At 28.4% G+C, this 15,030-nt stretch overlaps 1 protein-coding gene across 4 annotated transcripts in view; it reads left to right on the forward strand.

Moving 5' to 3' along the window:
- The first annotated feature begins 9,535 nt into the window (after positions 1-9,535).
- The window catches only part of LOC110622509, a 68,323-nt gene continuing 62,828 nt past the window's right edge, over positions 9,536-15,030 (forward strand). For all 4 annotated transcript variants that reach the window (XR_002489116.2, XM_021767026.2, XM_021767029.2 and 1 more), the window contains exons 1-7: positions 9,536-9,797; positions 9,973-10,050; positions 10,142-10,257; positions 10,400-10,493; positions 10,838-10,881; positions 11,060-11,128; positions 13,636-13,694. Coding sequence is in view for 3 of the 4 variants with exons in the window: in XM_021767026.2 (XP_021622718.1) it covers positions 9,701-9,797; positions 9,973-10,050; positions 10,142-10,257; positions 10,400-10,493; positions 10,838-10,881; positions 11,060-11,128; positions 13,636-13,694 (557 nt within the window). In the remaining variant the exon portion in view is untranslated. The remainder of the gene's footprint in view (positions 9,798-9,972; positions 10,051-10,141; positions 10,258-10,399; positions 10,494-10,837; positions 10,882-11,059; positions 11,129-13,635; positions 13,695-15,030) is intronic.

Here is a 15,030-nt window from a genome sequence, read left to right on the forward strand (position 1 = left end):
TATTTTTCGTCTTGCAGGACACTCTTTTGCATAATGTCCTTTTTGATTACACAAATAACAAGTTATGTTAGTTTTATCATTGGATCTTTTAAAATTGTTTTTCTTATAATTATTTCTTTTAAAGGGTCGCTTTTTAAAAGGTTTTTTAGTAATCTGCTTATCATATTGTTTATTATATTTATTATATGGCTTCCTAGGGTACTTATATTGTCTATAAATTTTATCTTTAAAAGGTTTATATCTTTTATGTTTCTGTTTCTGTTTCTTTATGGTTCCGAATCCAAATTGTTCACACCAATTTCCTAATTCTTTTCGAGATTGTCTATTTTCCATTTTTAATTTTTGTTATAGTTTCATATCTCTACATAGTCTAATGCCTGTTAAATTTACACATGTTATTAGATCACCATAGGTTAAGTCATCATAAGAAATGTGTCCATATTTTTGTTCAATTGTTTCTTTCACTTTGGTTGAAAATAATCTAGGTAATCCTGTCAAGAATTTTTCTTTCCAATGGTATGCGTTTGGGTCAGCTAATGCATATACTCGTTTTAGAAAATTGTCTTTATACCATCTAAAGTTTTCTAACTTCCTACACTTGAGATTTTGTAATATTTCACTGTTTCGTTCCGTATATAAATCTAAGTCTCCTATGAAATGTGATATAATATTATATACTAGATATGCTAGGGTAAAAGATTGTGGTTGTCCTGTTGCTGGATCAATAACTGGTTCACCTGTGGTACTATCAATTCTTCTTGCTGTTAATATATTTGTTTTTATTTCATTACTTAATAATTTGTCCCACCAAGTTCTTAGTTCGCCAGTAAAGCCTAATATGATATTTTCAGCGGCATCTCTTTCTGTAATGCCAACTCTTTGTTTGTAAATATTTCCTACTATGACCATTTCTTTGGTGATTTGTATTATTTCTGTTTCTGATAAATCATCTATATTCCATTCATAAATTTTTTTGCATTATATTGTTTTTGTTTTCTATCTAATATTTTTAAATCATCTGGTCTAGTTTCATATTGTCTACCTATGGTATTTATAGGAATAGCATAGCTTTGGTCAGAGTCTGATGCTTCTAAGGGATTGTCTATTGTGTCATCTTCTGATGAAGAGGTTTCATTATATTCAGTTAAAATTGTTATTTTATTTTTATCTTTGCTAGTACTTCCACTTGGTATGTTACTTTGTGTAGGTTCTTTTATTTTAATGCCTCCTGTCATACTGGGTTTTTGGGAAGTACTTTGTTCACTTATAATTTTCTGCAATAATTTTGACATGTCATGTAATTCTGTCTTTGGACTTAGTGTGACTATCTCAATGGGGTTTTGTGATGGAGGTATCATTTTTGTGAAAGGTTTATTAATGGATTTTATAGCTGGATCTATATTATATGGTTTTGGATTACTATATCTCTGAGATAAATATATAGTGTTTGGTTTCGGAGTTATAGGAGATGGTGCTTGGGGTGTTTCTATATGTTCTATATTTGTAATTGCTTCGTGATTTCTATCTATTTTTTCTTCTATTCTGTCTAATTGTTGGCCTATTATATGTAATGATACATTGGTCCAATTGTTTTGTAAGTTTATTTCTCTTATGTTGTTATCCTGGATATTGTTAGTATTTACAATTGGTTGCATTCCATGAGATATTTGGTTCTTTTTAAAGAATACTCTATCCAATGGTGGTCTTTCAGTTTCATGCGCTATATCACTAGGTTCTCCGGAATTATTAACTTTATGCCATTTATGTATTTTCTTTTCTAATACATTTAATTTCTTGTCATGAAAATATTTTAAATAGGTAAAGAATGGTATAGTTTTTTCTACTTGTTCACAAAATGCAAAGAATTGTTTTTTAATTAAACTTTGTTCTTTTCTGGCATAGGTTTGTAAAAATATGTCCCTTTTCCCCCGGTTTTGATCTGACATGTAGTCAGCTTGAACGTGGTCTTTATCAATTTCAAAGGTTTGAGTCAATGTGTTAATGGTAAAAGTACTATCTTCATAGGGTTGACTAAATTGTCCTTGTCTAAACACGCCTTCTTGTATGGTTTGATGATCAAAAGTTTCTTCTATAGGTTTAGTTCCAGAGGTTTCTCCTACAAAAGGTCATTGGTAACGTGGAATAGTGGAGTCCTCAGAAATACTTGTATCGGTCTGTATATCTATGGTATGTCTTCTACGCGAGGATTCTAAGGAATGTTGAGATGGTTGATATATATTAGGAGTGGTTTGTCTAAAAGAATTAGATCTTTTAAATTTTAATTCTACTGTTCCATCATTATTTTGAATAATATAATCTATTTCTGTATTTTCTTTAATAGGTAAACTTGGCATGGTTTTGACTGGATATCTCCATGTTTCTGGTAGATTGACATCTTTCCATTGTATCGCCTTTGGTATATTTATATTAGCTTTGGTTTGGTCAATTTCCCAAAAAATTGTTTCTCCTGTTTGTCTATTATGATCAATTGCATTAGGACATAATCCTGTATTCATGATTTTATAATTTAATCTATAAAATACTTCATAAATATGGGATCCTTTTAACATATTATAATTATGTGTTAATATGTCTAATGTCAATATTTTCATTATATGAGGATCAGTTAATGAAATTGTAAAATTAGGGAAACAGTTGGAATAAATTGGTCCATTTGTTAGACTGGTTTCAAATAATCCTAGTAAAGAATCTTTGTAAGTAAGATGTCTACAGTCTCTTAATGCTACATGCATACTAGTATTTAATCCTTCTACTGTTAATGGTTTTATGGCAATTTGTACTAATCCTATATGCATAAATCTATATCCTTGATTAATATATTTTAATATAGTCTTTTTACTTAATGAACTTATAAATGATTTAAATATTAATACAGATGATAATAGAACAATATTATCTAGAGAAAGTATTTGGAATAATCAACAATTAACAAATTGGAAACCTCCTAAGACACCAATAGATACAATATATAAAACAGGAATATTAGATTTTAAATCAGCCAGAGCTATTAAAACAAAAGAAAAAGTAGTACCTTTATATTCTGAAAATCAATCTGAATTTCTATTACATAAATTATATCTTAATCTCTAAATTTTAGTATAGTTAATATATCCATCTATCTATTTTTAGAATCAAATTCTTTAATTTCTATATTTAGTTCGTTCAAAATTATAGTTCATTCATTATAGACATTAATAAAAAATAATGAATAGTTAAATCTCTAAAAATACAAAGTTTATATTTAAGATTGAGGGTTTGAAATTTCAAGTTTCGAATTTCAAAATTTAAAGTTTAGAATTTATGGTTAAAGTTTCATGTTTGGGTTTAAATTTAGGGTTTATGATTTCAAGTTCAGGATTTATAGTCTATATTTTAAAAAATATATATTTATTTAATTAAATATTCATATTAAAATATTATAAAAATACTTCAATGCTTTTTTTATTATAATTATTCTAATATATATATATATATTAAAATATCAAAATTATAATATTATAGATAGAAAAATTTAAATATAAAATTAACTCAACTAACAAAGTTTATATTCAAGATTGAGGGTTTGAAATTTCAAGTTTCAAATTTCAAAATTTAAAGTTTAGAATTTATGGTTAAAGTTTCATGTTTGGGTTTAAATTGCCCGTTTCTCAAAGCCAACCCTAAAATTTTAAATTGTTATAAATCCATATTAGACTAGTATAGTATTATTATTTTAATAATAAAAAATAAAAAAATAAAATATTTTATTAATTTTTTATTTTAAAATTTATAATTCAATTTATATTAAAATAGTATTTAATATTATATTTTTAATAAAAAATGATAATTTAGACAATGTAAAAATTATATTATAAAATATTAATTTAATATGAATTGAATTATAGATTTTAAAATAAAAATAAATGAAATAATATTTTTTATATAGTTTAATTAATACGTTAATATTTTTTAATAATTTTAATAAATTAATATTATTTATTAAAACTATGATAATACATGTATTACTTTTAAACAAATTTGCGAAAATAAGCGCAACCAAAGAGCTAATGTTTTTTACTTCTCTCTAATAATAAACCCTCAAACAATATCGTTCCTCTAGCCGTCTCATCTTCTTCACGCGGAGCTCGTCATTAGAAGACGTTTCTAACTTGTATACAGAAACAACAAATGCATATATTTTGCGCTTTCACCAAATTCAAGATTGGACTCTGCGGGGAATAAATTCAAATAGCTTTGCTGCAAAACTGAGGTGATTAAAGAAACAGGAAGAAAGATGGGGAAGAACGAGAAAACAGGGCTAGGTAGAGCACTGGTGAAACACCACAACCAGATGACCATATAGAAATACCAAAGACACCATCTCCTATAATGGATAAACCAAATACTATGTATATTTCTCAAAAATACACTAATGCAAAACCATATAGCATTGACCCTGCTAAAAACAAATAAATAAACCTTTTACAAAAATAATACCACCTTCACAAAATCCTATAGATATAGTAACAATAAATCCAAAAACAGAGTTAAGTAATATGTCAAAATTACTAGAAGAAATAATAAATAAACAAAGTATTTCTCCAAAGACCAGTACCTCAGGAGGTATTAAAATAGAAGAACCTTTACAATTTCAAAATAAAACAAAAGTAGAAATAATACAAATTACTAAAAAAATGGTAATTGTAGGAATATATATAAACAAAGAGTAGGAATTACTGAGAAAGAAGCAGCAGAAAATATAATATTATGTCAAAATTACTAGAAGAAATAATAAATAAACAAAGTATTTCTCCAAAGACCAGTACCTCAGGAGGTATTAAAATAGAAGAACCTTTACAATTTCAAAAATAAAACAAAAGTAGAAATAATACAAATTACTAAAAAAATGGTAATTGTAGGAAATATATATAAACAAAGAGTAGGAATTACTGAGAAAGAAGCAGCAGAAAATATAATATTAGGATTCACAGGAGAATTAAGGACATGGTGGGACAAACTATTAAGTAATGAAATAAAAGAAAATATTTTATCAGCTAGACGAATTAATACAACAACAGGAGAATTAGTTACTGATCCAACAACTGGACAACCACAATCTTTTATTTTAGCATATTTAGTTTATAATATTATATCACATTTTATAGGAGACTTAGATTTATATACAGAAAGAAACAGTGAAATTTTACAAAATCTTAAATGTAGAAAGTTAGAAAATTTTAGATGGTATAAAGACAATTTCTTAAAAAGAGTTTATGCATTAGCAGACCCAAATGCTTACCATTGGAAAGAAAAATTTTTAACAGGATTACCCAGATTATTTTCCACAAAAGTCAAAGAAACAATTGAACAAAAGTTTGGACATATTTCATATGATGACTTAACTTATGGAGACCTAATAACGTGTGTAAATTTAACTGGCATAAGATTGTGTAGAGATATGAAATTACAAAATAAATTAAAAGCAGAAAATAGACAATCTAGGAAAGAATTAGGAAATTGGTGTGAACAATTTGGTTTTGGAACTATCAAAAAACAAAAACAAAAAAGATATCAATCCTTTAAAATGGATAAAATTTATAGAAAATATAATTATCAGCGAAAAACATATAATAATAAAAATAACAAACAAATAGATAAGAGAAAACCATTTAAAAGAAAAAATTATAAAAAATATAATTATAGAAAAACAAATAATAAAGATAACATAACATGTTATTTATGTAACCAAATAGGACACTATGCAAAAGAATGTCCTGCTAGGAAAAAGATTCATGAGTTAGGATTAGAATTAAAAATATATAATATTGATCAATTATTAGATAAAATTGACCAAATAAGTTTATCTTCTTCAGAATTAGATGATGAATATAGTAGGTGACCATTCATCAAGATCAATAAATAGCACAGATAGTGACCATAATTGTAAAGGAGAAATATGTACTTGTAATAATAAAATAAATGTCTTAATAGAATATAACCAAGTTTTAGAACAAATAGAACAAGTACAAGACTCTAATATTAAAAGAAAATTTTTTAAAAAATTAACAAAACTAATTAATGAAGAAATAAAACAAGGAACTGAACCACCAACAAATTTTGAAGAAATAGAACAAATGTTTAAACAAAAGAAACCAATAACAACAATTTCTTCTATGGATTTACAATCAGAAATTAAACAATTAAAATCAGAAGTAAGACAACTAAAACTTAGATGTGATCAATTAGAACAGAATCAAAATTTAAAAAATAAAGTAAAAATAGAAGAAAAATTAGAAGATATCAATTCAGATAATGAGAGTGAAAAAGAATTCAAATTTAATGAAATTACTAGAATTAAATTCCAAAAATGGTATGTTAAAATTAATTTAACAATTAAAGATTTTAAAATTGAAACCATAGCTATGTTAGACTCAGGAGCAGATATGAATTGCATTGACCAAGGAATAATTCCAAGTAAATATTTTCATAAAAACTAAACAAACTTTATCAGCAGCAAATTCAACAAAAGTCAAAATAGATTATAAAATACCAAGTGCATATATTTGTAACAATGGCATCTGTTTTAAAACAAGTTTTATGTTAATCAAAAATCTTAATACCCAAATAATACTAGAAAATCCTTTTCTACAAATGTTATATCCTTTTAAAGTAACACAATTAGGATTAGAAACTAATATTTTAGGAAAAGACATTATTTTCAATTTTATATCCCCAATAAATTACCATGATGTAAATTTATTCCAACAAATAAATATAAGTAAAATCAATAATATAGAAAACCAAATAAAATTTCTAAAGAAAGATTTACATTCTATAAAAATCGAGGAACAAATGGAAACATTAACTGTGAAAGAAAAAATAAAAAATATTCAAGAACAATTTGAAAGGGATTTATGTTCAGATCTACCAACAGCCTTTTGGGATAGAAAACAACATATAGTAACATTACCATATGAACCAGATTTCAAAGAACAAGATATTCCAACTAAAGCAAGACCTATTCAAATGAACCAAGAAATGTTAGAATATTGTAAGAAAGAAATTCAAGATTTATTGACAAAAAATTTAATTAGACCAAGTAAATCTCCCTGGTCTTGTGTAGCCTTTTATGTAATAAAAAATACAGAATTAGAAAGAGGAGCACCAAGATTAGTAATAAATTATAAGCCATTAAACAAAGTTTTGAGATGGATAAGATATCCCATACCTAATAAACAAGACTTATTAAATAGATTATATAAAGCTGAAATATTTTCAAAATTTGATATGAAATCAGGTTTTTGGCAAGTACAAATTGATGAAAAAGATAAATACAAAACCGCATTCACAGTACCCTTTGGACAATATGAATGGAACATAATACATTTTGGATTAAAAAATGCACCAAGTGAATTTCAGAAAATTATGAATGATATTTTTACACCATATGATTTTATAATAACATATATAGATGATGTCTTAGTATTTAGCCAAGATATTTCCCAGCATATTCGACATTTGCAAATTTTTTATAAGACTATAAAAAGAAGTGGATTAGTTTTATCTAAACCAAAAATGAAGATATTTCAAACAAAGATTAGATTTTTAGGTCATGAGATTTTTAAAAATACAATTGTACCCATACAAAGAAGTATTGAATTTGCAGATAAATTCCCAGATGAAATAAAAGACAAAAATCAATTACAAAGATTTTTAGGATCTTTAAATTACATTTCTGATTTTTATCCTAATTTAAGAATATTTTGCAAACCACTCTATAATAGATTAAAAACAAATCCTAAACCATGGAGTGAAGAACATATAAAGATTATTCAAGAAATCAAGAAATATGTTAAAAATTTACTTTAAATATTTGCAATCCAAATTATCCAAAAATAGTTGAAACAGATGCTTCAGACCAAGGATATGGAGGAATACTAAAACAAAATATAAACAATAGAGATTATATCATAAGATATTATTCCGGAATATGGAATCCTACACAAGAAAAATATTCTACAATAAAAAAGGAAATTTTAGCAATAGTATTATGTGTTACAAAATTCCAAAGTGATTTATTAAACCAAAGGTTTACCATTAGAGTAGATTGTAAAGCAGCTAAAGATGTTTTAATAAATGATGTAAAGAATTTAGCAGCTAAACATGTTTTTGCAAGATGGCAAGCTTTTTTATCTATATTTGATTTTGACATTATTCATATCAAAGGAATTAACAATTCTATTGCTGATTTTTTAACCAGGGACTTTTTGCAGAGAAAATGACTGACAAATGAAAGGATACTGAAAAGATCTCCTTGAGATCTCAGACAAATGTTACTAAGACAAATTTGACAAATGTACAATTATTTACCTCTGGACAAACTTCTGTTACTAGACCAATTTATACTAGTACTTCAAGTATTATACACAGACCAATGAGTCCAATGTCAAGTGCCCATAGTTAATATATCCATCTATCTATTTTTAGAATCAAATTCTTTAATTTCTATATTTAGTTCGTTCAAAATTATAGTTCATTCATTATAGACATTAATAAAAATAATGAATAGTTAAATCTCTAAAAATACAAAGTTTATATTCAAGATTGAGGGTTTGAAATTTCAAGTTTCGAATTTCAAAATTTAAAGTTTAGAATTTATGGTTAAAGTTTCATGTTTGGGTTTAAATTTAGGGTTTATGATTTCAAGTTCAGGATTTATAGTCTATATTTTAAAAAATATATATTTATTTAATTAAATATTCATATTAAATATTATAAAAAATACTTCAATGCTTTTTTTTATTATAATTATTCTAATATATATATATATTAAAATATTAAATTATAATATTATAGATAGAAAAATTTAAATATAAAATTAACTCAACTAACAAAGTTTATATTCAAGATTGAGGGTTTGAAATTTCAAGTTTCAAATTTCAAAATTTAAAGTTTAGAATTTATGGTTAAAGTTTCATGTTTGGGTTTAAATTTAGGGTTTATGATTTCAGGTTCAGGATTTTATAGTTTATATTTTAAAAAATATATATTTATTTAATTAAATATTCATATTAAAATATTATAAAAAATACTTCAATGCTTTTTTTATTATAATTATTCTAATATATATATATATTAAAATATTAAAATTATAATATTATAGATAAAAAAATTTAAATATAAAATTAACTCAACTAACAAAGTTTATATTCAAGATTGAGGGTTTGAAATTTCAAGTTTCGAATTTCAAAATTTAAAGTTTAGAATTTATGGTTAAAGTTTCATGTTTGGGTTTAAATTTAGGGTTTATGATTTCAAGTTCAGGATTTATAGTCTATATTTTAAAAAATATATATTTATTTAATTAAATATTCATATTAAAATATTATAAAAAATACTTCAATGCTTTTTTTTATTATAATTATTCTAATATATATATATATATTAAAATATTAAAATTATAATATTATAGATAGAAAAATTTAAATATAAAATTAACTCAACTAACAAAGTTTATATTCTTCTTGCCTTCCGATTTCAGAATCGCTTCTCCTTGGAAGTCGGAACCATGCCTGAAGCGCTATCGCCTTGTTCCAGTTCTCACCTCGACGTCGCCATGGTTCATTCAACGTCGCCGCCGTGATTGAAGGTTTTTAATTAATATTCTATAAAAAGACTGGGAAAAAAGGAAGGAGATAGAATGTTTGAAGGACTGCTTCATCGGGTGCTAGTGGGTTATCTCGGTCGTTATGTGAAAAATATCCAAAAAGACCACCTCAAGCTCAGTCTCTGGAATGGTAATATGTTTTTCTTGCCTCTATTCTAAAGACAGTCCAAACTCACATCTGGGCATGTAATCTGCCTGTAGTTATATGTTATGTGTAAATTAGGTGTTCTTATCTCTTAGATGGTCTCTGTTGTAGTTAACTAACTCGTTTATTCCTGTTGGTTTCAAAAATCTGGTTTTTGTAGAAGAAGTACTCTTGGAGAATGTAGAACTCATTCCTGAAGCCTTTGATTATCTTCAGTTGCCATTTGCTATAAAGCGAGGTATATAACGTATGAGTTTGTTTTATTCAATATGCGGAAATCCTTATTTCTTCTCTTTAGAAACCCCTGAATTTGCTTTTTCTTTTAATAGGTAGGGTAGGGAAGCTAAGCATCAAAATTTCGTGGAAAAAGCTCGGTTGGGATCACCCCATTATTATTGCTTTAGAAGATGTTTTCATATGTGCTTCCCAGCGGGATGACCATGAGGTGCTAACCAATTTCAGATATATTTTCAATGAGAATTAGAAGCCTCATTTCTGAAAGAAAGTGAAAAAGAAAGAAAACTTATCATGGTCTCGTAATTATGTGCATTTTCACTACAAATTGCTTCCTGTGTTTGTTGTGGTAGTGGAGTGTGGAGGCTGTTGAAAGAAGAGAATTTGCTGGCAAAAAGGCTAAGCTTGCTGCAGCAGAGCTTGCAAAACTGTCAAGACGAGTATGTGGTATGCTAGTTGAAAATAGGTGCTTTTCATTTTAATCAATCATGTAATTGTCACTTGTATGAGTGGAAAATATCTCCATTGCACAAATTCTCCTGAGATCGGTGAACGATCTAACCATTTAAAAGTTGAGAGAAGGAGTGAAAGATCATCGATCTAGCTTTACATCTCATTCTGATTGCACTTTTTTTTCAACTCTCTTCTGTATTTAATAAATGTTCAATTGTTTCATATTTTACTGGAGTTCTATAGTTAATAATACCAATAATACGATTGAGGTGGTCTTTTTTGTTTGATTTGGGAAGCAGTTGCCCCTGCCAATACTTTCTTTTTTATATTCCTTGCAGATAATCAAACTGGGAAGTCGTTTATCTCATACATAACTGAAAAGGTGACATTATTACTGTCACTGTATTTTCTTTAATGTTCATGTTACTTATGTTTGCAGAATTAGTTGCAGATTCTGTTTGAATTTTTTGTTTCTCCAAAATTCATACCATTTCTTTCAAGATGCACTTGTAATTATGGTCGTTCTTATAAGTCAACTGTGGTCCATGTTTTACTTCCAGGTTCTTGACGGTATACAGTTGTCAATTAGAAATTTCCACATCCAGTACAGTGAAATTCGACTTGACTTGGTAATCTTACCGGCACACTGTACATATTGTTTCTTACCTGCAGCTTATGTTGTTGATTTCATATAGCCACTTCTTATGTTGTTTATATCTTAAATTTGCTACTTACACACCTGCTTCCATATTTTGAACATTTATTTATGCCGAGTTTGTTCTGTCCATTTGCTATTTAATTAAGTGTTTCGTGGTTTAAACATTTGCTAGACAAATCTTCTCATAAGCATGTTCATGGCTTAAACATGGAGTACTGAATTCTACAGTAGCTTTTCTCAGATTTCACCTTTATTATCTTATTATTTATTGGTTTATAGTAATTTCCATATTTATACTTTGGATGGGTTAATTCGTTCTTCGGGATTTCCATTTTCAATTTAATGAACCTCAAATAATAGGAAGGCAATTGTCTACTTATTACTTATACATTGATTATGTTTTTTGGGGTGACAGATACTAATAAGGACAATTAACAGATTTAGAGATTGTTGCAAATCCCTTGACATTCCCCAAACACTTATTCCCCTCCACCACCCCCTGGGCATGCTGCAAAAAGGTGGTGGAAAGAGTAGGAATCAAAGAGAGTGTGAAGAAAAATAATCTTAGCTTCATACCTATAATTCCTAGGCATTAGGCTTGATGAAACTGGTACATATATATCCAATAGATGTCTTGTAATGGAACTTGATGCTTAAATAAGCTGAATTGTGATACAAATAACATTTTGGAACTAATGGTTATAGAAAGAACAAGGTGCATGATGGATTTTAGGTAAATCGATAGAGCCATGAACTTATAAGTAGAATTCAATAATGGTGAGGCTACAAGCACCATATGGGCAATCCTGTAGAACAGCTGAGTAACCATCTTGTAGGCCACTTCAAGAATACAGCATTACAGCTTCTCTCACATTCCTAAGAATCCACCAAAGTGGAGAGAGAATAAAATCTAAAAAAATCTTAACCTAAAACTAAATGACATGGGGTTCCTTGTGACCGTATTTATTAGCTCAAACTTGAAACTAGAAGACTGGACGACAAGTAAATGCAAGTGTGCAAGAGCAAGCATAGAAAGTTGATTCTGCAATTTATAAATTCTTGAGCAAGTAAAATAGTATATTAGAATCATTCAGTTTTATTGCAAAATCATGTTAGCTTTGTTATTTGAAAAACTCCATTAACTCAATTTAAACTCTCAAGTTTTTATAAAATTTGAGCTCTTGGAACTTGCAATTTGAACCACAATCCCAACATGGCAGGGTAATTTGGTTTTCATAATTTGTAAAAAAAGTAACATATAATAAATGAAACATACTGGATGATCTGTATTATTGTTCAAAAAAGCATAATGAACATATAAAGGTAGCCATGTGAAGGGTATTTTTGCTTTTCTAATAACATTGACTTCTCATTGTTTTGCTACCTTGTGGTAAAATATGCGTGAAGGGTAGAAGGGATTTATTTACTTTTGAAGCCTAAATAATAGAAGAGGGACTAAGAAATTTATTTCTCTCTATGCTATCAAAGTTGATGACAAAATCCAAATAAGCTAAGATGAATGGAGAAATATATGTCTTCAGTGAGTCCTGCCATGCTCAAAATTAACACAAATTATGTCTCATGGCATCTCTTGGATCCAAGGTTTGCTCGAGTATAACGCTTGCCAAGTGCATTTGCTAGACATAATAATCACAAATTAGTTGGGTCAGCTACATGGATTTTTTTTTTTTGCCATTCAGCTCTATTTGAAAGCAATTCTGCAACAATTTAAAAAATTATAAATATTTTGGTACTACTCCCATCTATGTCATTTAGATCTTCTTCTTTTCTTTCTCACTTATCAAAATTAGGGCATTTGATGCTCTGCAGTGGACATGACCAAATGATCTTAATTGGCTCTCATTTTATCCTCAATGTGTGCTGTATGTATTTTCTGACAAATGTTTTCGTTCCTGAACTTGTGCATTATCGTGATGCCAATTTATGTACTTTAATACTTCTAATAATGTAACTGTTGCATCAAATGATAATTGGCTGAATTTTCCTCCATTCCATTGTTGGAGAACACTCACCATCAAGTTTTTAAATGATCTGGTGTCAAAACTTTTGATGCATTGTGCTGAATCTTTGGAATTGATCTCATTGCCTTCATTGCATGTAGCAATCACAAAACTTGAAATCTCTCTTCAGACTTAATTTTATTAGATTAACAAAGTGACAAAGCCAATCATTTTATCTTTTAAATTTTCGGCCTGGTTGTTGATCTATTATGGATGCATAGGCTACAATACATTTCAATAGCCTTTTTCAACCTTTATTCTATTACTTCTGAGACAAACCTGGCTTTATTCATTTACTTGCAACAAGTCACATCATCAAAGATTGATGCCATTATTTTTTTAAGCTTGATGTCAGAGTGGTTAGTTTACATATATTGTATGATTTTGTATTTTGATTATTATCCACTTGAACTGTATTTTAATTAATTTTTTACCTGCATATGTTTGCACTTTGCAGTCTCAGGTTCTCATTGGTTTGAAATTTTCCAGCTTAGCGATAAAGCAAAATTTGGTTGGGTAATTTTCTTAATGTTACTCCTTAATGAACATGTAGTTCTTTTTCTTTTTTCAATTTTTATTTTCCTTTTTTGTTTTTTCAATAATTACCAGTTGCAATGAGGTTCTCTTTGACAGAGCAGGTAATTGAGTTTAAAGGTTTTGCACTTAATGACGCAGTGTGAAGCTCACGAAAATAACTCACAACATACATACATAAGAGTGAAAATTGAGAGAATCTCTTTGCTGGTTTTTATTCAATGAAATATTGAAAGTCTAAAACCGAAGTTATATAGGTTTAAGGTCTATTTATATAGGGTTTTAATCTCCTAGTCTTACTGGGAATATAGAACTACTGTTTAAGAACTTTACATAAACTAAAATAGAAATATAAGGATCTAAACTAAATAGGAAAACTAAATGCTAATTAAAACAGGAAACTTAAATAACTAATCCTAATTGAATAAGAAAGCATAAAACAATCTGATTTGGAGGCTAAAAACTCTCCTATTACAGGTAGAACTCTTCTAGAATAGGTTGGACTATTTTTGGATTGTCTGGGACCCACTTGGAGATATAATAACGTGTTTTGGGGCTGTTAAACCCAACTACCATAGTTGACCCGATGGGCACGGTGGCACATGCTCTAGGGCACTAGGACGCCCTAGGATGTGTTGGACATAGGACTTGATAGGGTCTTCCTGCCGTGGGCTGTTATGGAGTGTTAGGCAAGCCCTGGGGCATATTGAAGTCCTTTCCAGCTGCTGTTTTGTGCACTTCTACTGCTCCTGCCTTCCTTGAGTTGTTCCCCTTGTTTTAGTTCTAAAATGCTCTGTATCATACTCTCCCAATTCAAACAAACGCTTGTCTTGATTTAAGATTGCTTCCCATGACCTAAAATATTGTACAAGACAATTCCCATGTCATCTTCCCACTTGGAATAAATCATCCATCTTATTATAAAGTGAAAGAGAATGAGCATTATAGTTGGAAAAGCAAACTGCAATGCGTTCTTTGATGAGATAGTCCATGGAAATTGAGTAAGATGGACTTGAAGAGCTCAACACCTTCCTTTGCCTTCTTAGGAGCACCTAAACAAATAGAATTAATGGAAACAATAGAAATCATAGAGTTAGATAATCTTGAATTCCCATCATCTCCATAGATTGAGTTTCTTCTTTCCCTAAACACTCTTTGAACTTATCATCATTCGCCATAGCGAAGGGAAACAAATCAAAATTTCTAGTTTCTTTTTTGGGCATTAGTCTCCCCATCCTCAAATTGAATTTTGGATTCGACATCAAGTTGCTCTTTGCAATTTTCCCTTTCCACTAATAGATGTTTGGATTGGATGTCC

Source organism: Manihot esculenta, chromosome 9 (genome assembly GCF_001659605.2).
Source record: "Manihot esculenta cultivar AM560-2 chromosome 9, M.esculenta_v8, whole genome shotgun sequence".
In the NCBI taxonomy this organism is placed as follows: domain Eukaryota; kingdom Viridiplantae; phylum Streptophyta; class Magnoliopsida; order Malpighiales; family Euphorbiaceae; genus Manihot; species Manihot esculenta.